General features: G+C 41.6%; 1 protein-coding gene across 2 annotated transcripts in view; it reads left to right on the plus strand.

The window, feature by feature from the left end:
* Positions 1-20,134: 20,134 nt before the first annotated feature.
* Positions 20,135-27,430, plus strand: part of TRUB1 (TruB pseudouridine synthase family member 1) — a 51,671-nt gene continuing 44,375 nt past the window's right edge. The window contains exons 1-2 of one of the 2 annotated variants that reach the window (XM_089509983.1): positions 20,135-20,335; positions 22,665-22,760. In XM_089509983.1, coding sequence (XP_089366109.1) covers positions 20,206-20,335; positions 22,665-22,760 — 226 coding nt within the window. In that variant the 5' untranslated portion in view covers positions 20,135-20,205. The remainder of the gene's footprint in view (positions 20,336-22,664; positions 22,761-27,430) is intronic. The other variant, XM_089509982.1, reaches the window with a different exon arrangement.

Consider the following 27,430-nt stretch of genomic DNA (forward strand, 5'->3'; position numbering starts at 1 on the left):
TTTTACCAGCCTCACTGAATGGATAAAAATTAATGTTGTAATTGACTTCTAGGGGCATGGCACAATTTCATATAGTGCGGTCTTGCGATAGGTAATGGAATGACAGGTTCTGCTAATGGATATTTCCCTTGCAACTATTATGGTGTTTTCCCATCTGTCCCTGTGTCTCAAGCCTATCAGTCATGGCACCCCTTGAGAGGAATCTGTATGGATCAGTGGCTTCCAGCCGTAGGAACTCTTTGCAGCCTCCACATTCAAAGGCATTATGCTTGAATAGCAGTTGCCTGGGAACAACAGTGGAAAGAGAAGGAGCACAAGAAGGAAGAAGAAGAAGGTTCCAAGCAGCGTCAATTACAAAAAAAGACACTTCTCAGAATATACAACCTTATCCAAAGATACCTCTGTTTCCTAGATTCTTGCCCAGAATCTGAAACATGGGTCCAAAACACACTGCAGAAATAAGCCAGTTTGAGACTGCTTTAAATGCTCTGGCCAGGGAACTCTGGGAACTGTAGTTTTTTGAGAGTTTTAGCCTTCTCTGTCAGAATTTCTCAGGATTCCCTAGCACTGAGCCAGGGCAGTTAAAGTGTTCTCAAATTGCATTATTTCTGCAGTGTGTTTAGACAATAGATAGTCCACCCAGTAACATCTGGCAGACTGTGAAATAATACTACAGGCTGAGTCTCCCATATCTGGAATTCCAAAGTCTGAAATACTCCAAAAGCCAAAAAAAAATTAATGGGTGGCTGAGTTAGGCCCGATACAGATGGGCAAAAAGTGCCATCCTGGGGCCGATTTAAGAGCTCGGGAGAGCAGAGCGTCCCCATGCGCCTGAGCCCTACTGCGCTCTCTCGGTGCCATTTTGGCATGCACACCTTCAGATGGCACGCACACTGATGACATGCATTGTGCGCCACGTCCAAACAGCATGGCATACAATGGACATCACTGCACTGCTCCAGGGTTCTAATGGCACCTTGGCAGTGGCAGAAAAAGAAGCCGCGTTTCACAGCTTTTTCTAAGCGCATCACTGCTGCGACTTGCAGTTGCCACGGCAACAATGCGGGGGATAAAAGGGTGGCCTCTGTCCGTCCCTCCTCCCCCCTTCTGTCCAGCCCCTTAGTGACCCTTTTGCTTTCTGATGGTTCAGTGTACGCAAATTTTGTTTCATGCACAACATGATTAAAAATTGTACTTTTGGGGCACAGTGCGTCCTTGGTATACGCGGGGGATCCGTTCCAGACCCCCCCGCATATACCAAAATCCACGTATGCTCAAGTCCCGTTGTCCCCTCTCCTCCCCCCAACTCTTTCCTTCCCTCCCTCCCTCCCTCCCTCCCTCCCTCCCTCCCTCCTTACTTACCTTTTCTTCGCCGGTGCCACGTCGCTGCTGCCGCCACCGCCGCCTCAGATGGAGCCGGGGGGAAGGCCGGGTGGGGGTTTTAGAGGCCAAGAAGCCTCCAGCCTGCCACCTGGCCCTTCTGCGGCAGCGGCGGAGGCAGCGGAGCACCAGCGCCAGAGGCCTCTTCGGCCCCCTCTCCGCCGCCGCTGGTGCCTGCACCTCGATGCAGGGGCCGAGTGGCAGACTGGAGACCAAGAGGCCTCCAGCCCACCACCCGGCCCTTGCACAGAGGTGCTGGCGGCGGCGGCGGCGGAGTGGGGGCCGAAGAGGCCTCTGGCGCTGGTGCTCCACTGCCTCAGCTGCCGCCGCAGAAGGGCCGGGTGGCAGGCTGGAGGCTTCTTGGCCTCCAAACCCCCCACCCGGCCTTCCCCCCGGTTCCAGCTGAGGTGGCGGCAGTGGCAGCAGCGACGCGGCACCGACAACGAAAAGGTAAGTAAGGAGGGAAGGAGGGAAGGAAAGAGTTGGGGGGAGGAGAGGGGAGGTAGGGAAGTTGTCCCCAATGGCAGCGTGCGTGCACATGCGCCGCCATTGGGGACAAAATCCCCGGATTTGCCATGCGCGTATGCTTAAATCCGCGCATGGCAAATCCACGTATAAGGAGACCAACTGTATATTTATAAGGTGTATATGAAACATAAATTAATTTCATGTTTAGATTTGGGTTCCATCTCCAAAATATCTCTTTATATATATGCAAATATTCAAACCCCCCCCCCCCCCCCAAAATTCCAAAAACCAAATCAGTTCTAGTCTCAAGCATTTTGGTATATCCTTTCCCATGTCTAACAATGGCCCCATACAGACCGACAGATTATGCCAGCCTGTAGGTGAATTAGGGCTGAGCGTCCACACACACCCATCCTTAGTTTTGCACCTGGCTCCCATCATGGCGCGCCCCTGTCCATATGGCATGCACCATGATGTCCATGGCGCACAGCGCCCAAATGGCACTGACTGGAAGGGGTGTCATCATGATGTGTGAGCACGCCAATGACGCCCCTTCTAGGAAGCTGCTCAGAGCAGCTTCTTTTAGGGAGTGGGTTGGTGCTGCAGTGTGCGGCTGCTGTGGCACTAACCTGGGGTAGGAAGGGGTGGCTTCCAGATGTACTGCCCCAATATCTCAAAAGGTTCTACAACATTAAAAAAATAAAACAAAAACACATGGAAACCACATCGACATATAAAAATATTATACAATCAATGAAAACAGTAATAAATTAAAATATGTACCAACTGGTGGCTAAAAATACAGTTCTCAAACTATTTCTCGAGTGACAAATCTATAGGGAAAGTCTTTTTTGATGGACCTCCTGTTACTCAAAGGTCGAGTCTTCCTCCACATTCTCTCTTTTTAATTTTTTTAAAAATAATCTTTATTGACTTTTATACAATTTTAAAAGGTACATTATTGCTCTTATTTACATTACATTTTTCACCTTATTCCTTTTATGTACCCCCATCCCTTCCCCTCCCATACTTTCCTCTAAATTTCCATTGTTACTATATATCTTAGCTAACAGTTCTTTCTATTTCTCAGTAAACATACATTTAAATTCCTTCTCACTCATCTATTTTCTCTTATGCTTAATTACTAAGAATGTATCTAAAAATATCTCTTCTAGCCCATGTTACAAAAAAAATCTTGTCTTGACTTCTTTTCTACCATGTTTTTCCAAATGTTTTAAGTTTTTTCCTCAAGCTTATAAATCTCTATCAATGTTTTCCATGATTCATTATCCATCCTCTCTTTGTTTTTCATCGACGTTGTTATGCTATCCATTTCTATCACTTCTATACATTTCTCCATCCATTCTTCTTTACTAGGGATCTCTTTACTTCTCCAGTATCTAGCTATCATAATTCTCGCTGCAGTTAACATATATAACAAGGTTTTTATCTTCCTTCTCAGCTCTTTCTTTTCTACCATGTTTAATAGGCACATTTCAGGTGCTAGCGGGAACTCTACTTTTATTATTTTTTGTATTACCTTATGTATTTCCTTCCAATATTTGCTCACTTTGGGACATGTCCACCACATATGATAAAAGCTACCCACTTTTTTCCACACTTCCAACACAACCCGCTGTCAGTCCGGCCAGAGAGAGGAGAAGGAGAGGAGCTGCTTGGCAGCCATTTTGAGACCGTGTGCTTGAGACCGTGTGCTCGTTGCTGAAGGGGAGGAGCTTCTGTGAGTCACATCTGTGAGTCACAAGGGGGCGGAGCTAGCAGACTAGCTTTATATACCAACTTCCAGAGCCTTCCAGAACAGTCCGGCCAGAGAGAGGAGAAGGAGAGGAGCTGCTTGGCAGCCATTTTGAGACCGTGTGCTTGAGACCGTGTGCTCGTTGCTGAAGGGGAGGAGCTTCTGTGAGTCACATCTGTGAGTCACAAGGGGGCGGAGCTAGCAGACTAGCTTTATATACCAACTTCCAGAGCCTTCCAGAACAGTCCGGCCAGAGAGAGGAGAAGGAGAGGAGCTGCTTGGCAGCCATTTTGAGACCGTGTGCTTGAGACCGTGTGCTCGTTGCTGAAGGGGAGGAGCTTCTGTGAGTCACATCTGTGAGTCACAAGGGGGCGGAGCTAGCAGACTAGCTTTATATACCAACTTCCAGAGCCTTCCAGAACAGTCCGGCCAGAGAGAGGAGAAGGAGAGGAGCTGCTTGGCAGCCATTTTGAGACCGTGTGCTTGAGACCGTGTGCTCGTTGCTGAAGGGGAGGAGCTTCTGTGAGTCACATCTGTGAGTCACAAGGGGGCGGAGCTAGCAGACTAGCTTTATATACCAACTTCCAGAGCCGCGCACCTAATGGCGCGCGGATTTTAGTTTTCTTTAACTGAACAACTCTGCTCAAGTGGCATCAGGTTAGAATCGGATATTGAAACAGAACCTTCCCTTTAAGTGTAAGATAGCAGCCAGTTCATTCCTTTAAAGAAGTATTCCCAGTAGATTGACTGTTATACTCATTACTAAAGACTTTGCAGTATGGACAACGAGGGATCTGCTGCAGTCACCTGCAACTCTTGTGGGATGTTTCTCTTCTTGCCTACAGAAGTGGAGAACTTCACATGCACCAAGTGCAAGTTGGTAGCACTCTTGGAGGAGAAAGTGCAGCAGCTGGAGTCCAGTGTAGCTACACTTCAGCAGATTAGGGAACAAGAGGATTTCCTGGACACAATAGAACTAACCATCTTGGATGAGTACCACGCAGAGGAAGATGCTAGGGTGGAAGAGGTCACTTGCCAAACAGAGGAGGCAGACAGCTGGAGGAATGTCACAAAGAGAAGTAAGCCAAGAAGGAATTGTTCGGGGAGCTTGCAGCTAGAGAATCGATTCCAAACTCTTTCCCTTATCAAGGAGGATGAAGAAGAGCAGCATGGACAGACTTCAGGGACGGAGCAGGGGAGCCTGAGAGTCCCACCCGAGGGAACAGTCGCTGCTAAGCCTCGGAGGAGGCGTGTGGTCGTAGTGGGGGACTCCTTGCTGAGGGGTACAGAAGCAGTGATTTGTAGGCCTGACAAGATGTCTCGAGAGGTGTGTTGTCTTCCAGGTGCAAAGATCCGTGATGTGACAGAGAGGCTGACAAGACTGGTCAAGCCTACTGACCAATACCCCTTCCTTTTGGTCCACGTGGGAACTAACGATACTGCAAGACACAGCATTCAGAACATCAAAAGGGATTACGAGGCGCTTGGTAGGAAGCTGAAAGGAATGGATGTACAGGTTGTCATCTCGTCTCTTCTGCCAGTTGAAGGGCATGGTCCAGGAAGGGAGAGGAAAATAGCAGATGTGAACAACTGGCTTCGCAGATGGTGCCGCCGAGAAGGATTTGGATTCTTCGATCATGGGCTGCGGTTCCATGAGGAGGGACTTCTTGCAACAGACGGGTTGCATCTCACGCCAGTTGGAAGAAATGTTTTTGCCAACAGTCTCAAGAACTTGATCAGGAGAGCTTTGAACTGAGTTCTGAGGGGAAGGGAGACAATATTAAGGAAGGCGAAAGGGATGGCGAAAATAGTCAAACTGACACAGAGGAAACAAGGCAAACAGTGCAAGGACCCAACAGTGGGAGGCAAAAAAACTTGCACAGGCAGCAAGTAAAAGGGAACCATGGTCTGCGATGTCTCTACACTAATGCACAGAGCATGGGAAATAAGCAGGATGAACTCGAACTCCTAGTACAACAAAGCAAATATGATATAATAGGCATCACTGAAACCTGGTGGGATGAGTCTCATGATTGGAATGTGGAAATAGAGGGGTATAACCTTTTTAAGAGAAATAGGCCAAACAGGAAAGGAGGAGGAATAGCACTATATGTCAGAGATATTTACACCAGTGAAGAGATCCTGGACATCAATCATGGAAGCCAGGTGGAGAGCATCTGGATAAGAATCAAAGGGGAGGGAAACAACAAGGATGTTACAGTGGGAGTCTACTACAGACCCCCAAGTCAGACTGAGGAATTGGATGATGCCTTTCTAGAACAGATGACCACACACTCAGAAAGGAGAGATGTAGTAGTGATGGGCGACTTCAACTACCCTGATATTTGCTGGAAGTCAAACTCAGCAAAATCCTCAAGGTCTAGCAAATTCCTCACTTGCCTGGAAGACAATTTCATGGTCCAAAAGGTGGAAGAGGCAACAAGGGGGTCAGCTATTTTAGATCTGATCCTAACCAACAAGGATGACTTGGTTAATGGGGTGCAAGTGGTGGGATCATTAGGTGGAAGTGACCATGTTCTCCTGGAGTTTGTAATACAGTGGAAAGGAGAAGCCAGGCATAGTCAGACACGCATCCTAGACTTTAGGAGAGCGAATTTCAGTAAACTTAGAGAAGTATTGAGGGCGATTCCATGGTCAGAAATACTAAAAGATAAAGGAGTTCAGGATGGATGGGAGTTTCTCAAAAGAGAGATACTGAAGGCACAATTTCAAACAGTTCCAGTGAGAAAGAAAAACGGGAGGTGTCTCAAGAAACCAGGATGGATGACTAAGGAACTTTCAACTGAGCTAAGTTTGAAACGGAACATGTATAAGAAATGGAAAAAGGGGGAAATCACAAAAAAGGAATTCAAAGAAATAGCAGGCATGTGTAGGGGTAAAGTCAGAAAAGCTAAAGCGCAGAATGAACTCAGGCTTGCTAGAGAGGTTAAGAACAATAAAAAGGGCTTTTTTGGATATGTCCGCAGCAAAAGGAAGAAGAAGGAAACGGTAGGGTCACTGCGTGGAGAAGATGGCAAAATGCTAACAGAAGACAGAGAAAAGGCAGAATTACTCAACACCTTCTTTGCCTCAGTCTTCTCAGAAAAGGCAAAGGGTGCTCAACCTGAGGATAATGGAGCAGAGGACAGAATAGGGGAATTTCAGCACAGAATAAGTAAAGAGATAGTAGAGGAACACCTTATTAATCTAAATGAATTTAAGTCTCCGGGACCAGATGAACTCCATCCAAGGGTATTAAAAGAACTGGCAAATGTAATATCGGAGCCATTGGCAATAATCTTTGAAAACTCCTGCAAAACAGGAGAGATCCCAGCAGACTGGCGGAGGGCAAACGTTGTCCCCATCTTCAAAAAGGGGAAAAAAGAGGATCCCAACAATTATCGTCCAGTTAGTCTGACATCAATACCAGGAAAGATTCTGGAGCAGATCATTAAACAGAGAGTCTGTGAACATCTAGAAGGCAATGCCATAATCACAAAAAGTCAACATGGGTTTCAGAGAAACAAGTCATGCCAGACAAACCTAATCTCTTTCTTTGATAAAATTACCAGCTTGGTAGATGAAGGGAATGCTGTGGATATAGTATATCTTGATTTCAGTAAGGCCTTTGACAAGGTTTCCCATGACATTCTTAAAAACAAGCTTGTAAAATGTGGGCTAGACAAAGGAACTGTTAAATGGATCTGTAATTGGTTGACCGGCCGAACCCAAAGGGTGCTCAACAATGGCTCCTTTTCATCCTGGAGAGAAGTGACCAGTGGGGTCCCACAGGGCTCTGTCCTGGGCCCAGTGCTATTCAACATCTTTATCAATGACCTGGATGACAGAATTGGGAGCATACTTATCAAATTTGCAGATGACACCAAATTAGGAGGAATAGCTAATACCCCAGAGGACAGGATCAAGATTCAAAATGACCTGAATAGACTAGAAAGCTGGGCCAAAGCTAACAAAATGAAATTCAACACAGAGAAATGTAAGGTATTGCACTTAGGGCGGAAAAATAAAATGCACAGATATAGGATGGGTGACACCTGGCTGAATGAAACTATGTGTGAAAGGGATCTAGGAGTCCAAGTAGACCACAAGTTGAACATGAGTGAACAGTGTGATGCGGCAGCTAAAAAGGCCAATGCTATTTTAGGCTGCATCAATAGAAGTATAGTGTCTAGATCAAGAGAAGTAATAGTGCCACTGTATTCTGCTCTGGTCAGGCCCCACCTAGAATATTGTGTCCAGTTCTGGGCACCACAATTCAGAAAGGACATTGAGAAACTGGAGCGTGTCCAAAGGAGGGCGACAAAAATGGTGAAGGGTCTGGAAACCATGCCCTATGAGGAACGACTTAGGGAGCTGGGGATGTTTGGCCTGGAGAAAAGAAGGTTAAGAGGTGATATGATAGCCCTGTTTAAATATTTGAAAGGATGTCATATTGAAGAGGGAGCAAGCTTGTTCTCTGCTGCTCCAGAGAACAGGACCCGGAACAATGGATGCAAGCTACAGGAAAAGAGATTCCACCTGAACATTAGGAGGAACTTCCTGACAGTAAGGGCTGTTCGACAGTGGAATGCACTCCCTCGGAGGGTGATAGAGTCTCCTTCCTTGGAGGTCTTTAAGCAGAGGCTGGATGGCCATCTGTCAGGGATGCTTTGAATTGGATTTCCTGCATGGCAGGGGGTTGGACTGGATGGCCCTAGTGGTCTCTTCCAACTCTATGATTCTATGATTCTATGATTCTTGTAAATTTTTGCTAATCTATTTGGTGTTAAATACCACCTGTACATCATCTTATAAAAAATTTCTTTTATATCCGCACACAAAGTGAATTTTTGATCTTCTCCCCAAACTCTTTCCCAGCTTTTTAGTTGAATATCATGACCTATATTTTGAGCCCATTGGATCATACAATGTTTAATCTGCTCCCCTTCTAATTTCCATTTTAATAGTAATTTATAAAATTTAGAGATCTTTTTTCCTTTCATATCCAGTATAATTAAATCTAATTCTGTCTTAGTTTGTGAAATTCCATATTGTTTTTCATCTGCCTTGTGTGTCTCTCTGTTAATTGGTAGTACAAAAACCAATTAATATCATATCCTTCTGATTTCAATTCCTCCCTCGTTTTAATTATTAATTTCCCATTTTCCATTTTTAAAATGTCCTTATATCTAAGCCAATCTTTCCCTTCCAGTTTCCCTTTTTTTAGTACCGCTTCATGTGGTGATATCCAATCTGGTGTGTATATGTTTTCCCTTTATATAATGTCCAAATTTTCCACAGAGCCCTTCTTAATATATGGTCTTTAAATCCCTTATTTAATTCTACCTTCTCCAACCACATATAAGCTTGCCAGCCGTATCGCAAATTGAATCCTTCTAGTTCTAATAATAATTCATCTTTCAAATCTATCCAATTTAAAACCCATTCCAAACAACAAGCGTGATAGTATAGTTTTAAATCTGGTAATCCTAAACCACCTCTTTCTTTTGCATCTATCAATATATTCCACTTTATTCTGGCCTTCCTCCCTGCCCAAATAAATTTCCTTAAGTAATCTTATTGTTGTTCATTATTGGCAAGTTTTGAAATAAAAATAAAATTTTCAGCAATATACACATTTTATCTATTGCTATTTTACCTAAAAGTGATAATTGTAATCTTGACCACTTTTCCATATTTTTCTTTATTTTCTGCCATCTCACTTTATAATTATTATCAAATAATTCGCTATTTTTAGCCGTAATCTGTATACCTAAATATTTTACTTTCTTCTGTATTTTAATTCCATTTTTTTCTTGAAGTATTCCTTGCTATGCTTTTGTTATATTATATGTAATTATAGCAGATTTGTCTTTGTTTATTTTAAGTCCGGCACATTTTCCAAATTCATTTATTATTTTTAAGATTTTAGGAATATTTTCCATAGGATCCTCCACCATCAACATAATATCATCCGCGTATACTCTAATACGGATTTCTTTTCCTTTACATCTCGCTCCCTGTATTGTTTTATCCTCTCTTATTTTGTTACATAAAATCTCTAGACACATTATAAATAATAATGGAGATAAGGGGCATCCCTGCCTTGTTCCTTTATTTATTTTACATTCATCTTTTCTAACTCCATTCACTATAATTTTCGCCGATTGTTCTTTATATATCTCTTCAATCCATTTTATTACATTAGCACCTAAATCTAATTTTTTCATTAATTTTAACATGAAGCTGGTATTTCTGGCAGTTTCCCTTGGCCCTCTTTAATTTTCTTTACGGAAGTTCTGTCCAACTGTGGGTTTAAGACCCCATTCCAGTCCCCCATCATGATATGAAACTCATACTTATAACTCATTATTTCCCTTGATAATTTTTATAGAACTTTGCCTTTTTTTCCGTAGGCCCATATACACCTATTACTAATGGTTTTTTTCCATTAACTATTATTTCTACTCCTATATATCTTCCTTTGGGGTCGTTTATTATTTCTTTCACGGAAACTTTATTTTTTATATATATTGCCACTCCATTCTTTTTCTTTGTGCCTGCTGAGGTATATAGATCTCCCAGTTTGGGATTTTTAAAATATTTTTCTTCCTTTTTTTATTCTTGTTTCTTGGATACAACATATATCCCATTTTTGTTTTTCTAATTCATGAAATATTTTCTTCCTCTTATATACTGAGTTCATCCCTTTTATGTTCCATGATAGGAACTTCATATCTGTTGTTTATGCACTTGTCAAATCTCTTTTTTTCTTGTCTCTCCTTCTTCTCTTTTACTCTCTTTTCTTCCTTCTGTTATTATTTCAATACCTCCTCTCAGAATTCTTGCCTCCTCTTCCCACTCCAGATCAACTCCTCCAACTGCCCCAACTAACTGTTCTTCTTCATTTGTTTCTTTTTCTTCTCTTACATCTTCTCCTTCTCCATCTGTGGCCTTCTCTTCTTCCCCTTCTTTTTCCTCCTAGTCGTCTTGCTTTTCATCCTTTTCATCCTCCTTCTTCTTCCTTGCTTCCTTGCTTAGCTTTTCTTCTTCTTTAAACTATCTGTTATAAAAAATATTGGCTTTTTCTATTGTGTCTATTTTGTAATGTCTCTGTCTCCACATAAACGATATTCCTTCTAGTGGTTCCCATTTGTATCTAATGTTTTTCATCTGCAGCATTCTTGTTAGTGACATGTAGTCCCTCCTTTTCCTTAATGTCTCACCAGGTACATCTTTGAATATTTTAATTTCTGCTCCATCTATTGTAATCTTCTTCTCATAGCTTTCTTGTATGATCCTGTCCTTAATCCTCTCTCTTGTGAAATACACAACAATGTCCCTTGGGAGGTTTTTATTCCTTGCCGCTACCGAGTTGATCCTAAAGATCTTGTCTATGTCCAAGTCAAGATATTCTGCTGAGCAGTCAATCAGTTTTGCTAGGGCCAGTACCATCTTGTTATAAAGATCTTCATTGTATCTTTCTCTTAGCCCTCTGATCTTAATACATTTTCTTCTATCTCTCAGTTCCTTTAGTTTATTCTGATTTCTCTCCTGTGTTTGTGTTACTATGATATCTTGGGTTACTCTTTCCAGTTCATCCGTTTTAATTTCCAATTTGTTCATTTTCTTTTTTACTTCATTCACGTCTTCGGATATCCCTTTAATCGATTCTTTTAATTCATTCATATCTTTCTTAAAGTCCTTTCTTAATTCGTCTCTCGAATCCTTTATTTCCTGCCTTATGTTCGTTTCGATTTTTTGAATTGCTTCCAGTATTTTGAGTTTGGGGTCTGTTGTCTTCATTTCCAATTAAGGTCTATGGGCCATAGTCTGTTTTGGTTAATTTTGCTGTTGCATCATTTCCTTTTCCTTTTCTCTTGTCATCATTGTTGTTCTCTCCATCCCCCCCCCCCCCCGCAGTATTAACATTTCTATAAAGGTTGTTTCTTGGTGAACTCCAAATTAACTTATTTTCCCTTTCACTTCTTGTTATTATTAGCTTCTGTTTATTGCTGGGCCTAGTGATATCTTTCCTGCACCTCCAGGCCTCTAGGGGTCATTGTATCTCTTCCAAGTCTACCTAATATACCTTCTTAGTTACTTTGTTACTTATTCTCTTTGTATCCACTTCCTCTCTTATTCTTATAGTTAGACCTCCAAACCTCTAGGTATCCTCAATAATTTCTTTACCCCTTTTGAAGTTCTTCTTGCCTCCCTTCTTTGTAATCTAGGCCTCTGACAACTTCCTTTTAGTCACTTCCTCTCTCTTCCACGCAGCCCTTGGCCTTGAAAACGCTGAGGGGTAAGCCTCTACTATGAGCTTTCTATCGCAGTCTCAATTTTTCTTCTTAACCACTCTCATCTACTTCTACTCCTTGTCCACCATCGTCTGCTTCTCCTCCTCGTCCGTCGTCGTCTGCTTCTCCTCCTCGTCCACCGTCGTCTGCTTCTCCTCCTCGTCCGTTGTCTGCTTCTCCTCCTCATCCGTCGTCATCTGCTTCTCCTCCTCGTCCGCCATCGTCTGTTTCTCCTTCTCGTCCGCCGTCGTCCACTTCTCCTCCTCATCCGCCGTTGTCCGCTTCTCCTCCTCGTCCGCCGTCGTCCACTTCTCCTCGTCTGCTGTCGTCCGCTTCTCCTCCTCATCCACCGCCGTCTGCTCCTCCTCCTCCTCCGCCGTCGTCTGCTACACCTCCTCGTCCGCCGTCATCTGCTTCTCCTCCTCATCCGCCATCGTCTGCTTCTCCTCCTCATCCGCCGTCATCTGCTTCTCCTTCTCGTCCACCGTCTGATTCTCCTCCTCGTCCGTCGTCGTCTGTTTCTCCTCCTCATCCGCCGTCTGCTCCTCCTCCTTGTCCGCCGTCATCTGCTTCGCCTCCTCGTCCGCCGTCCGCTTCTCCTCCTCGTCTGCCGTTGTCTGCTTCTCCTCCTCGTCCGTCGTCTGCTCCTCCTCCTCATCCGCCGTCGTCTGCTTCTCCTCCTCATCCGCCATCGTCTGCTTCTCCTCCTCGTCCACTGTCTGATTCTCCTCCTCATCCGCCGTCGTCTGCTTCTCCTCCTCATCCGCCGTCGTCTGCTTCTCCTCCTCATCCGCCATCGTCTGCTTCTCCTCCTCGTCCACTGTCTGATTCTCCTCCTCATCCGCCGTCGTCTGCTTCTCCTCCTCATCCGCCATCGTCTGCTTCTCCTCCTCGTCCACTGTCTGATTCTCCTACTCGTCTGCCGTCGTCTGCTTCTCCTCCTCGTCCGCTCCTCCTCCTCGTCCGCCATCGTCTGCTTCTCCTCATCCGCTGTCGTCTGCTTCTCCTCCTCGTCCACCGTCTGCTTCTCCTCCTCGTTCGCCATCATCTGCTTCTCCTCCTCGTCTGCCGTCGTCTACTTCTCCTCCTCGTCCGCCATCGTCTGCTTCTCCTCCTCATCCGCCGTCATCTGCTTCCCCTCCTTGTCCACCGTCGTCTACTTCTCCTTGTCTGCCGTCATCTGCTTCTCCTCCTCGTCCGCCATCATCGTCCATCGTCATCTGCTTCTCCTCCTTGTCCACCGTCGTCTACTTCTTTTCCTTGTCTGCTGTCGTCTACTTCTCCTCCTCGTCTCTCTCCTTCTATCTCCGTCCACTTGTCTTCCTAGTCCTCTAATGTATCCGATTGCTTCTCCTCGTAGTCTACCTTCCGATCACTTTTCCTCCTGATCTTTCTCTCTCTCTCTCTTCTTCCACTTTTTCCCAGTTATTATGCTTTACAAAGTCTCCTTCTCTTAGTTCACTTGGCACATTCTCTCTTTTTAAAATCAGTTTGATATTAAAGAGATGTTTTAGGCAGGTAGCCAAGAGGGCACCTCAGTGCGGGAAACTAGCCATGCCATATAAGGACTTCCATGACCATATTTTGAGATCCTGGGGCTCAGCATGGGGGAAGCCAGGGCATTTAGCCAGGATAGTTCACTTAAGATTAGAATTTGTATAATCCCTTCACAGATAGGAGTGATGGTGGATAATAGACCTTGGGCTTACACATGAACAGAAGTCCAAGATTACTTTCCTCTTCTTTGTCCAGGGACATTCACAGTGATTTTCTAGACATTTACAGACTTCTAGTTCTATTCTTCCCTCCTGGGAACTTCACCTTAATCCCAAACTGCCCTGGGATACGTCTTGCCCTATAAGTATACTTGCTTAGGCACTACCAAATTGCTCTTGTCTTGAGGTCTGTATCTGACCTGACTCCTCAACAACTTCTGGCTAACTCAGATCCCCCTCATAGGAACCTCTGCTTCTGGAATTGGGTACAATATCACCCTCTCCAATCCTGAAAACCACTATCTGCTATCACCTTATAAAACGTTAGTTCTTGTATGTGTGTGTAAGCATGTGTTTTTGTGTGAAAGCTGATTTCTCCTTTTGCTGTTATAAATAAAACTACATTTGGACCTTGCATTCTGGAGTTCTGTTTCTATGAAAAGGAATTGTTTGCTGATAATTATAAGAAAAAGTGGAAGGAAATTAAGGAAGATCTGAGCAGATAGTCTAAATTACACTTGTCACTTTTTGGTAGAATAGCTGCCATAAAAGCAAACGTACTTCCCAAATTTTTGTTTATATTCCAGAATTTGCCTATTATTGACAATGATAAATGTTTTCAAGAATGGAAAAAGGAACTAGCAAAATTTATTTGGGCTGGCAGGAAAGCATGAATAAAATGGAATAATGTGATAGATGTAAAAAATAGAGGAGGCTTGGGTGCACCAGATTTACAAAAATATTATTATGCTTGTGGAATGTTGTGGCTGGAAGACTGGATTAACCTAAGGAATGAAAGGGTGCTAAGATTAGAGGGTCATAACAATAAAACAGGATGGCATGGATATTTAGTGTATAAAAAATGGAAAGAAAATAAGGAATTTAAAAATCATGTGATTAGAAAAGGACTATTAAAAATTTGGGAATATTATAGTAAAAGATTTTACAATAAGATTCCACGGTCGACATCACCACAAGAAGCTCATTTTGGAAAATTTAGAAAGGTACAAGAAAAAAGGATAACATATGAGCATATTGTGGAAGAAGGGGAAAAAGCGGTATCAAATCTAGAGAAAAATTAGAACAAGAGAATATAGAAATAGAATGGTTTGCATATAAACAATTAGAAGAAAGATTTAAGAAAGACATGAAGCAAGAAGGAATAGAGAAAAAAAACAATGAATTGGACATAATAATATTAGAAAAACAGAAAATGAAAAAGATAACAAAATATTATAGGGAACTACTAAAAAGAGATTTGGAACAGGAAGTGATTAAAGAAAACATGACAAAGTGGAGTCAAATAATACAACAAAATATATTCTTAGAAAACTGGGAATTGTCATGGAGGAAAACCTGGAAGTTCACCATGGTACAGAACCTGAAAGAAAATTTCTTTAAAATGTTTTATTTTTGGTATTTGACACCGGTTAAGTTGTCCAAAATGTACAAAAAGGTAAACAAAATGTGTTGGAAGTGTGGAAAAACAGAGGGAACGTTTTACCACATGTGGTGGGTCTGTAACAAAGCAAAGCAGTTTTGGGGGGAAATATATGAAGCAATGAAAGAAATGTTGGAAAGGAATTTCCCGAAAAACCCGGAGTTATTTTTGTTAAATATGACAGGCGTGGTAGGAAGAGAGACTGAAAGAACATATTGGAAAATTGTGTTATACATGGTGACAGCAGCAAGGTTGTTATACGCCCAAAAATGGAGATCTACACAGACCCCTACATTAAAAGAATGGACTAATAAATTGTTAGATATGAGAGAGTCAGACAGATTGTCTAAAAGGTTAAAAGGAGAGAAAGAGGAAGAGGATAAGGATAAAGATGAATGGAACATAGTAATACGTTATGTGGAAAGAAGAAAAGAAAACTAGTAAAAGGAAAATAAAGGAGAGGAAAAGAAAGGAAAAGGAAGATTAGGAAGTAAAGAGGTAAAGAGCGAAAGAAATGACTTGTATATAGATATATGTAAAGGAAGGATGATGATTGTAAAGGAAAATTGAAAGAGTAATATGTAATCTATAAAGGACTATATAGGTTGGAATGTACTAGGATGTGTACAGGGGGGAGGAGAGGGGAAGGAGGGGAAGGGTAAGAGGGTGGGGGGTTTAAGGGGGGAAAGGGAGGGAAGGGAATGGGATAAGGGAAGGTATAGACGATATGTATGATCTTTTATTGATGATTACTGAAAATAAGGATGTAAAGAAAAGAAAAACCAAATAAAAATAAAATTAAAAAAAAGAAAAAAGAAAAGGAATTCACAGTTTTGATCCCTGCTTTTAGTTGTCCAAAGCCCTCTCAGCAGCTTCACTTGAGCTATTGTAATTTCCCTGATTAAATAACTGGCTGTGGGTGCACTGGGACCCTGGCATTTTGGGTAACACTCCTTTTTATAGGCATTTGCCCTTCAAAACTTTTGAAACACTGTCTTCCCTAAGCTAATATTAGCCTAGACACTCCAGGCCAGGAAGTAGTGAATCACTCGGTTCCTATGTTCTTGGACTGCAGCTCCCAGCAGCCCTGACCAGCAGAGTTACTAGCGAATAATGCTGGCATTTGTGGTTCATCAATATGTAGAGGGCTGGCTGATTCCTCTCTGCTGTAACCTATCTAGCAGCTTTGGGACTTTTAAAAATCCTACAGTCAAGGATCCCTCCCTTAAGCCCCCCCCCCCCTTCTCTCTGTCTCTCTGTCTCTCTCTCTCTCTGTGTCTTTCTCATAGTCCAGAAGACACAGAACTTAACAAAATCTTGTATAATATACTAAAAGCACACTAGGAGTTTAATATCTATGCAGCTTTTTTTACATGGGGAAGATGTTAGCGAATAGGTTTTCCTGGAAAGGAAAGCAAAACCCACATATAAAAAAGAATTTATTTGGAAGAAAGGGAAACATGAAAAGAAAAACAATAATCACACTCATACCAACATACTTACAAATAAAATAAGTTAATCTTTGATACCTGTTTATTTTTTGTCTGCTTGAGCAGAATTTTGACTTTCAAAGCTTGTGTAGAGTTCCTTCCAGGAAAGATTCTATGTGAAGAATAGGTTGACATCTGATTTCTATTTTTCCCTTGAGCTAACACATAGAGATGATGCTTGCTCTCAGTATCAACTCAGAGGCTAGAGACAGTTGGTTTTTTAACTGAAATAGTATTTTATTCAGTGAAAAATACAGCTACATTTCTGGTGTAAATGGGCCAAGTAATTAATCAAATATTTCTTGAGAGGATGCTTCCACCTCCTTAAAGCTTCTTGAATTGCATTATTAAAAGATGAGACAGATCCACTAATTTTCCAAAGCACCTTCCATATGCAGCCCCTACATGACTTGTCCTAAGGTACAGTCTCTCATCTTCAGTTTCCAATGTGTAATATGAAAATCAGAATAAAAACTGTAATGACAAACACACACACACACACACACACATTAAAAGTGCATTTGCATACAAATGAGCAGTTTGCACTGTTTAGTAATTATTTTCTAGCCTTCATTCACCTTCCAACTTAATTTCTCACGTTTAGTGCTATTTTATGCAGGCTGCACAATTACAGAAATGTCAGGGGCAAATGAGTTTCTGTGAGTTGGATGTCACTTTATCCTTGGCTGTACTGAGGAAAAGAAAAGCATCAAGTTAGCTAGCCAACAATTATATATTTGCATTTTAATAGTTGTATTCTGTTCTTCCTCCATGAATTTCAAAGTAACATACTGTACATGGCTCATTCCCATTTTGCCCTAATAACAACCCTGCAAGGTAGGATAGTTAGAAAGATAGTGACTTGCCCATGGTCAGCTAATAAACTTAGTGATTGAATGAGGAATGAGCAAACAGGGTGTAGTGGTTTGAGCATTTGATTATGACTTTGGGGAGTAGGGTTTGAATCCCTGCTTGGCTATGAAAACCACTGGGTGACCTTGGGCAAGACACGGTCTCTCAGCCTCAGAGAATGGCAATGGCAAACCCGCTTTGAAGAAATTTGCCAGGAAAACCCTGTGACAGGTAATTTGCCTTACAGTTGCCATAAGTGGCAAATGACTTGAAGGCAAACAACACACACAAAGTCCTGCTCTGACACTCAGACCCCTTCACCCCACCTGCCTGCTTGTATTTTCATTGTGTCCATCAAATTGGATTAATTTATGTTTTTTTAGAAGTTTTGATTGTTCCAAGGGAACCATCATGACAAATCTGTCTCATTATTTTACGACAAATCAAAGCTTTAAGGACCCTGTAGAATTTTTCTGTCATAAGAAGAAACTGTAACGACTGAAATGCTAGCTTGCTTTAGCAATGCTGGATATCACATCTTTATATGAACAATGCAACTCCCACCACCAAAGTAAGATCCTGAATTAATATAAAGCAGGACGTTTTCAGGGCCAGGTCTTAGATAATGACAATATCCTTTGTAGCAGATGTCATGCTGTACAGATGCCACATTTCCTCTATCGTGACTACCAAATTATCAAATACATGGGGTATATCTGACACACGAAAGTATTCTAGGACCCTGAGCAATTCATTTTTCACAGCTATTCAAGAAAACGAATGACCAGGACTAGGGTGAGGAGAAGAAGCCTGCCCTAGGAATTCTTTATAGGACTCTGCGCCAGCGGTTAAGATTAATGGACTAAACAACTGGCCAATGTCATATAATTCCTTAAGTCATGCAATGAAGCTGCAATGACTACACAACTGATGGGTAAAAGAAGCAGAGACGCAGCAGCTTTCTCAGACAGCAGTGACACCTCTTTGCAGAGAATGGTGTACTGCCATGAAAACGACAACACCACCCTTCTGTTTCTGCCGAATGATTGAGTGTGAACTGAGCACAGGTCTAGGGCAACTGGGAAAAGAAATTTATGTGTTAATATTGCACACAAATGTGATATTCAGGAAAATAAGTTGCCTATACGGTGTAAAATTACTCAGAACTCTAATCATAAGTGGAACCAGTCTCCATTGTCGTTCCTCCAGCATCTTTTAGTAGATAGATTTGGATGCATTAAAGGAAGCGCAGTCTCCCCCCTGACACCTGATTGTATATTAAGCATATCATGGGAAATCAATGTGGTTATCCAATTAGCTGCAAAGGATCAGGTATTTATCTGTCATAATTATGAAAAGAATAAACCCATTACCAGTATATTATCCATTTCACACGTAGTCTCCTTAATCCAGGTGTCCCCCATCCTATATCTATGCATTTCGTTTTTCTGCCCTAAGTACAGTACCTTACATTTCTCCCTGTTGAAGTTCATTCTGTTAGCTTTGGCCCAGCTTTCTAGTCTATTCAGGTCATTTTGAATTTGATCCTGTCCTCTGGTGTGTTAGCTACTCCTCCTAATTTGGTGTCATCTGCAAATTTGATAAGTATGCTCCCAATTCTGTCATCCAGGTCATTGATAAAAATGTTGAATAGCACTGGGCCCAGGACACAGCCCTGTGGGACCTCACTGGTCACTTCTCTCCAGGATGAAAAGGAGCCATTGTTGAGCACCCTTTGGCTTCGGCCGGTCAACCAGTTACAAATCCATGTAACAGTTACCTTGTCTAGCCCACATTTTACAAGCTTGTTTGCAAGAATGTCATGGGGAACCTTGTCAAAGGCCTTACTAAAATCAAGATATACTATATCCAATTTATACCTTTATACTTTGATTTTCCATGTTTTTTGTAAGGTCCCCCATGTTTTTCTTGAATGTCCTCCATTTTGAGCTTGACAAAGAAGCATGGGTTTACATTTATACCTTTCAGTGTTGATTTTCCATGTTCTTCATGCCCTCCATTTTGAGCATGACTAGGAGGCATGAATATACATTTATAGGAGTCCTTTCAGCATTGATTTTGTCATGGTCCTCCATTATACCTTTCATTTATACCATGATTTTCCATGTTTTTGTAACGTCCTCCACGTTCTTGAATGTCCTCCATTTTGAACGCGACTGAGGGGCATGAACCTGATTATTCCCATCTTAGCTGAGCTTTTTGTTGCCCCTCCATATTTTTGCCCATTTGAACGCCCTCCATTTCGCGGTGCCTTGCATCATGATCCAAAGCCACACTGCAGAAATAATCCAGTTTGAGACCGCTTTAACTGCCCTGGCTCAGTTAAAGCTATAGGGGATCCTAGGATTAGTGTAATTCATTGTGGCACCAGAACTCTCTCTGACAGAGAAGGCTTACAAAGTCTCACAGACAGAACTACAGTCCCCAGGATTCCCTCGCTAGCAGCATTGAGCCAGGGCAGTTAAAGCGGTCTCAAAGCGGATTATTTCTGCAGTGTGTGCTGCTTTTGGGCCTCCAAATGTATGAACCTGACACTTTTTGTATACCAAACAAGTGTTCTAGCACTGAGCCGCAGAATAAACAACACTGCTTTCCTATAAAACCTTTTTAAAATACAATCTTTTTTATCTGGTCCCATTTCCACAGAGAAGAAGCAGGAAAAGACTACAACTCCCATAATTCCCTTGCAGCATCCGGGTCTCATGTCAGCGCAGGCTCCTCCCGATAGCCTCCCCATCATTGTGGATGGCGGGACCTCGTGGGCGGCGGTCTTTAAAGCGGGATGGAGTCGGCCCCAGGGAAAACGCTGGCGTCCAGGCTGCTCTCCTTCAACGGCCTCTTCGCCGTCCAGAAGCCCAAAGGCCCCACTTCGGCCGCGGTCCTCAACCTGCTCAGGGAGAAGCTGCTGGCAGGTAATGCCATGCGGACGTCCGCACTGCAGGGATAATCCAGTTTGAGACCGCTTTAGCTGCCCTGGCTCAGTGCTACAGGGAATCCTGGGAACTGTAGTTCATTGTGGCACCAGAGAGCTCTCTCTGACAGAGAAGGATGAATATGCCTCACAAAAATACAAGCCCCAGAATAATAATAATAATAATAGATAGATAGATAGATAGATAGAGAGATAGATATTCTGGGAACTGTAGTTTGCTCTCTCTGACAGAAGGCTGAATATGCCTCACCAAAATAGAAACCCCAGAAGAAGAAGAATATTAATAATAATCATAATAGATTTTATATTTATATAATAATAATAATAATAATCCCGCCTTTTTCCGAAGGAATCAAGGCAGGTTTCAATAAATGCAAAATGAAATACATAAAAATTCACAAAGCGATGCAACAAATCTGAGTTAAATCCCTATCCCTGACATAAATTAACACGGCACTATTAACATTATATCGGACATTACAATAACAAAAAAATTATAAGAAATATAATGCTACAGAGAAGGCTGAATGTGCCTCATCAAAATAGAAACCCCAGAAGAAGAAGAATATTAATAATAATAGGTTTTATTTATGTCCCGCCTTTTCAGAAAGGCGTTACAAGAAAATACACAGCACAGCTACACAGCTCAATGCTGTGGAAATTCTGGGAATTGTAGGCCTCATTCCCACTAAAGCTGTTTTGCAATTGTTGTAGATGCTGAGTTTTGTCATAGTGTCCAGCAAGTCTGATACGGATTTGTAGTACATATAGTGTGTGGTTCACAGGATGTTATGGATATTTTTTTCTTACTCCTGTAATTAGTACATAGGTTTAATTTATGGACTTGAGTGTTTTATTATAAAAACAAAATAGACCTGTGAGTGTCAGGTCTGACTGCAGTCCAATGAAATTTATGCACATCTCAGACCATTGCTGTAAATAGAATTTTAAACATTGCTTCAGCAAATCAATAATATAATGATAATCATGGCTAGTTATCAACATTATTATTTGTTTCAGCTGTTCCTTCACTTTCTTACAGAGTGCTCTAAATAGGTTTTAAATTCTCCACAAATCGACAGGGTAGTTAAAAGTAAAACACAAAGGGCAAAAACAAGAGAATTCATCTCAATTTGGCTGAGTTTCTTTTCCTGGGTTTCAAATCTCCATCTTCAATACTATGATGCTCCAACTGTGTTAGACTACAGCTGCAGATATGGAGTCTATATATGAGGTCTATACAGATGTTTAGTCCAGATCCACAGGATTAAAACTTCTATAATCATTAGCAGACATACTGGTAGGCATTGGTGGCTGTGTTGTCTGATGGAAGTTTTAGTCTGACATACCTGGGAGACACTGGGGTTGGAAAAGGTTGTTCTGCTCATTGCCTCTCCCAGCTTTAGCGCCATTGCCATCCACTTATGATCCAGGTGCTAATATGTACATAGAAACAGGGCTTTTTCACTGTTAACTGTGGGACAGCTTCCAATCTCTTATCTTTCCATAGCCAGCAATGGACTTAGTTATGCATGCAGTCAGCTGGATCTCTGCCATTATATGCAATTAAATGTAGAAAATACATTGAGATGCTGCAGTGTGCTGTTGATGGTACTGGAGAATCTCTGTCACTGTTGCCAGTTATGGTGTTATAACTTCAACAAATAAGTAAATGTGGTGTCCTTCATTCATTGCTGTGAGAAATAACGCATCCTGTATGCTAAGTATTAATACAATTAACTATTGGATGCCAGCCAGTGCTGCAGATTAAAAATAAGTCGTAGGTGAACTATTTGTTGTATGATACTGCTGTCCTAGAATCTCAATTCAGTTTCCCACCCTCCTTGGGATTAAACTTGTTGTCGTTGTGTGCCTTCAAGTCTTTTCAATTTATGGCAACCCTATTATCCCCTCTGTTGTAAGCCACCCGGATTCCCAGCGATTGGGCGGCATATAAATAAATCCTATTATTATTATTATTATTATTATTATTTATTAAAGTGAACCCATTGTGGGGTTTTCTTGGCAAGTTTCTTCAGAGGGGGTTTGCCATTGTCATCCTTTGAGGCTAAGAGAGTGTGACTTGGCCAGTGTCACCCAAAGGATTTTCATGGCCATGCCGGGATTCAAACTCTGGTCTCCTGAGTCCTAGTCCAACGTTCAAACTACTACACCGCGCTGTCTCCTCTGTACTACAAATGAATTAGCTATGCCACTTCAATATATTCCAGTTTGAATGCAGATTTATGTACTATGTTGTTTATTTTTACAAATTAGTATGACAGATCTCATCCTTTGGAATTTTTCAGAAGCTGGTATGCCAAAGCCCAGTAGGAGGAAGAGGAGTCAAATGTTAAAGATCGGACATGGTGGGATTCTGGACAGCACTGCTGCTGGAGTACTAGGTAACTTACATATTAAGATAGTAGTTCATTTAGTTGTGGCTTAATTTAGTGAACTGCTTTACATGTCCTCTGAAACTGTACTCTATTCCTTTTCTCCCAAATCTTAGCAACAGTGTTCAGATGTCAGTGTTTATTCCTAATGCCCTTCATCTTTGAAACATATTTGTGGTAAACATCTTCAGAGTGTCTGGATGCAAAGTACAATACCTCAAATGTTTTTAAGTCATGACTTCTGCGAACCTCATTAGGTTCCTGAGGAATTGAGGTTTGCAGAACTAGGGCTCTATAAGGCTCTCGGGTTTATAAATCTCCTTAAATGCCTCAACATTTCACGTGGTAGTCATAAAGAGCTAAAATTGGTCCAGAGTTGGACAACAGGGACACTTCTGTGAGGAATAACTGAGGAAGTTGGGTGTATGTTTAGCCATTGAGGAGATGTGTGTGTTGAGTGCCTTCAAGTCATTTCCAGCTTATGATGACCCTAAGGCATTTCCAATTTATGGCGACCCTATCAAGTGATTGTCTTGGCAAGCTTCTTCAGAGGAGATTTCCCATTGCCATCCTCTGAGGCTGAAAGACTGTGACTTGCCCAGGATCATCCAGTGGTTTTTCGTGGCCAAGTGGGGATTCAAACTCTGCTTTCCATAGTCATAATCCAAATGCTCAATACACCACACTGGATCTCATGATAACTAGTTATTTGAACACACTTCTTTGTAACACAGAAGATGGAGCAGACTTGCTTTCTGCTCCTCCAGAGGTTAGGACATAAAACCTACTGGGTACATGGAATAATTTCTTGATAGTGAGAGCTGTTCATTGTTGGAGCAGTTTTTAAGTTGGATGGCCGTTATATGTGGATGTCTTTAGTAGATATTTGAACTAGGTGATTCTTGGTATTCCTTCCAACTGCAGTTTTTTGATTATGTGTTTGCTTGTTATACTCAGGAATTTCAGGCATTGTTATCTTTGCTGGGTAGAATTCAGAAATTTATAGACAAATTTAGCACTGTTGAGGTTTTGGACAGTGACCGTTTAGGACAGTGTTATTAGCCACTCTGAAACCAGGAAGCACAGTAGAGTTATGCTTCCTGTTTTTTTTCCTGGCTGCCATAACTATAAAACAAGGTTGTGGTAATGAGCTACAAGCAATTACCAGAAATTAAATTATACAGCCCTAGCATTACAGGAGGCAAGACAACAAAAATTTCAGCACATTTTTCTTTCATTTAGATAGTGCCCCAAATCACACTGTTTCCTGTAGATCAGAAGTGGGCAAAGTTGCAGCCATGCAGACGAAAGTAGACAGGAAGTGATTACTGGTCATTTCCTGTTGTTAAAAAACATTTTTGTTGGGGGGGGGGTGGATTGTGATGGTAGGTGCTGTCCTCCAAAGTCTGAGCCCACAGTTGCCTATCCCTGTTTTAAAGGAAGTAAGCAGATATTCCTTGCTGTGTATTTGCTTAGGGAACTATGAATTCCATAGATTAAAGGTCTCTACTGATAACGTTGGGTCTTTCACATATGCTGTGTTTTTATACCTATGTACTGTGTATCCCTATAAATAGTTTAGAGATGGAAAAAGCAGTGGCAGTTGTTATCCCAAGATATGAGAAAAGACTACCATCTCTTGTGGGTAGACGAGAGAGCGAGAGTGAAAGAATTTTGCACTATGTGTAATAGATTGAATTGAAGACTGACAACTAGCTGTCAGGTCGTGTTGGCATGTGAAATTCTTGTTTGATTGAACAGCTAAATTATTTTGAACTGTGTTTCAGATTTGACTGAATCTTATGAATTTGAGTATTGTGGATATATTCATGTGTCTGAATAAATCTTGGTATTTTGTAACAGAGTGCTCTCTAATTTCCTGAAGTGTAATGCAATTTCCTGTAATATTGAGTCATATAACAATTTGACACTTTTATATGTGCATTTATGTGTTTCTTTCTGAAAAGAAACTGTTTTTCTTGACGATCTCTGTGCAGTTTCACATGGAAACAAACTGAGGGCTCTTCCTTCCTGTTTTCAAACTTTTGAGGGACAAGGTAGAGGGCAGGCGTCAACTACTTCCTAAAGCTATAGATGTTGCCAAAATGTTGCTCAATGCGTGTTAAATATCAGTGGTTATCCACCATAGAAATTTATTCAAGGAGTACAATTTAATTGCTGAAAAACTGTCTTGATCTCTGTGCATGTTAAATGTTAGTGGGTGTCTACCACAGAAAATCATTTGAGTACCATTTAATTACTAAACAAACTGTCTTGATCACAGCTGGTCACCAATTTTGGTTGATTTGAGCAGCGAGACTATCTGCTTCTCTGTGAGAACAAGCTGTGATCTGTAGTGTTTTACAGTGGTTTGAGAATTCAGTTTTTTTCAAATGTGTCGTCCTTAATCAGAGGCAAACATTTATTTTAGTTCAAACTTAATGAAGATTTTTTTTAAAATGTAAAAATGTCTGCATGGTTTTGTACTGTCAGCTCTCTATATTCACGGATTCAAACATCCACAGCTTGAAAATATTCAAAAAATATGTAAGTTCCAAAAAGCAAACCTTGATTTTGCTATTTTATATATGGGACACCATTTTACTATGCCATTGTATATAATGGGACTTGAACACCCACGGATTTTGTTAACCACAGGGGGAATGAAACTCCATTGTATATCAAGGGCCAACTATAGTAAAGTGAATTTAAAAAGTTGTTTGCATCTAATGTCCCAGTGTACTTGATTGTAAAGATGAGCACCACAGAATGTTTGTTTCCAAGCCAGAGTAAAACCATCTTATCACAACTCTTGAAATGTTAACATGGTAGATTGAGGGGAATAATGGAAAAGGAGAGGGTCAATTGTTAACCTGTCAGATTGGGTTGAGGCCAGATTTTATGAGGTATAGTAAGAAGGGCTTCCAGTCATAATTCAAGGTGCCTATGATGTCCTTTAAAGCTCTAAATGGCTTGGGACCTTAACACTTGAAGTAGCACCTCTCCCTATCTGAGAACTGAACAGAGGCTGGATGGCTGTCTGTCGGGGATGCTTTGATTTAGATTTCCTGCTTGGCAGGGAGTTGGACTGGATGGCCCTTGCAGTCTCTTCTAAGACTATGATTCTCTGTTCTGGAGGAGCCGTCCTCTGTATCTCACCAGTGAAGTCAATATCTTGTGTGAAGATGTGAGGAAGGTCTTCTCAGCTATGGCTTCCCAACTGTGGAATGTCTTCCCTTAGGAGACATGACTTGATCCAGCACAGACTGGATTTATTTAGGTGCCAAAGAAAAACATAGCTATTCAGTAAAACATGTGACACAATCTGGTTCATTCAAAAAAAAATTACAGTATACACATTATTATAAATTGTTTTAACCTTCTTAATTTGCTTTTAGCTTGTCAATTTGTTTAATGTTTTTAGTTTATTTAAATAATTTTTATTTTAAATTGCTTTAGTCGTTTAATATTAATTTTACTTGTATGCCACTGATTTTGTGATACAGAGCAGGATATGAATATTTTTTGTTGTTCTTGTTGTTGTGTGCCTTCAAGTCATTTCTGACTTATGGTGACCCTAAGGCAGAACTATCATGGGGTTTTCTTGACAAGTTTTGTCCAGAGGTGGTTTGCCATTGCTGTCCCCTTAGGACGAGAGCATGTGGCTTGCCCAATGTCAACCAGTGGGTTTTATGGCCAAGCTGGGAATCGAACCCTGGTCTCCAGAGTTGTAGTCCAACACTTAAACCACTATGCCATTGTGGCTGTATTAATATTTTACTAAATAAATAAATAATAAAAAATAGTCTGATGGAAATAGACCTTTAATTAGGTTGCCCCTAAAGCTCCAACCACACTGGAGAAATAATCTAGTTTGACACCACTTTAACTGTCATGGCTCAGTGATATGGAATTCTGCAAACTGGTTGTGTGACACATTTAGCTTTTTCTGTCAGAGATCTCTGGTGCCACAACAAACTAGCATTCCCAGAATTCCATAGCATTGAGCCATGGAAGTTAAAGTGGTGTCAAACTGGATTATTGCTACAGTGCAGATGCAGTGTTGTAAGAGGTTAAGCAAGAATTTATGGGAAAGCTGTTAATTTGATTCCAGATGAGTTGTTATACTGATGTGTATGAAGCCAGCTACATGTTGTACCTGTCTTTTAATCAATAAATCTTTTGTTGTTTTGTCGTTGTCCACCTTTATCTGGAATCATTTTATTTAACTAGTCAAGGGAAGATTCAGTTGCGCAACATCCACCTGGAACTAGCATAAATCACATCTGCTTGTACAGGGTTTGTCCATTTTAGTACCTTTGATAGAAAGAATCATAGAGTCATAGATCTGGAAGAGACCCTAAGGGCCATCCAGCCCAATCCCTTGCCATGCAGGAACTCTCAATGAAAGCATCCCTGACAGATGGCCATCCAGCCTCTTTTAAAGACTTCCAAAGAAGGAGACTCCCCCCACTCTCCATGAGAGTGTGTTCCATTGTCAAACAGCTCTTACTGTCAGGATGTTCCTCCTAATGTTGAGGTGGAATCTCCTTGCCTATAGTTTGAATCCATTGCTCCAAGTCCTATTCTCTGGAGCAGCAGAAAACAATCTTGCTCCATCCTCAATATGACATCCCTTCAAATATTTGAACAGGACTGTCATATCACCTCTTAACTGT

The sequence above is a fragment of the Sceloporus occidentalis genome, unplaced genomic scaffold (assembly GCF_023333645.1).
Source record: "Sceloporus occidentalis isolate IW3139 unplaced genomic scaffold, rSceOcc1.0.p SCAF_2, whole genome shotgun sequence".
Lineage (NCBI taxonomy): Eukaryota > Metazoa > Chordata > Lepidosauria > Squamata > Phrynosomatidae > Sceloporus > Sceloporus occidentalis.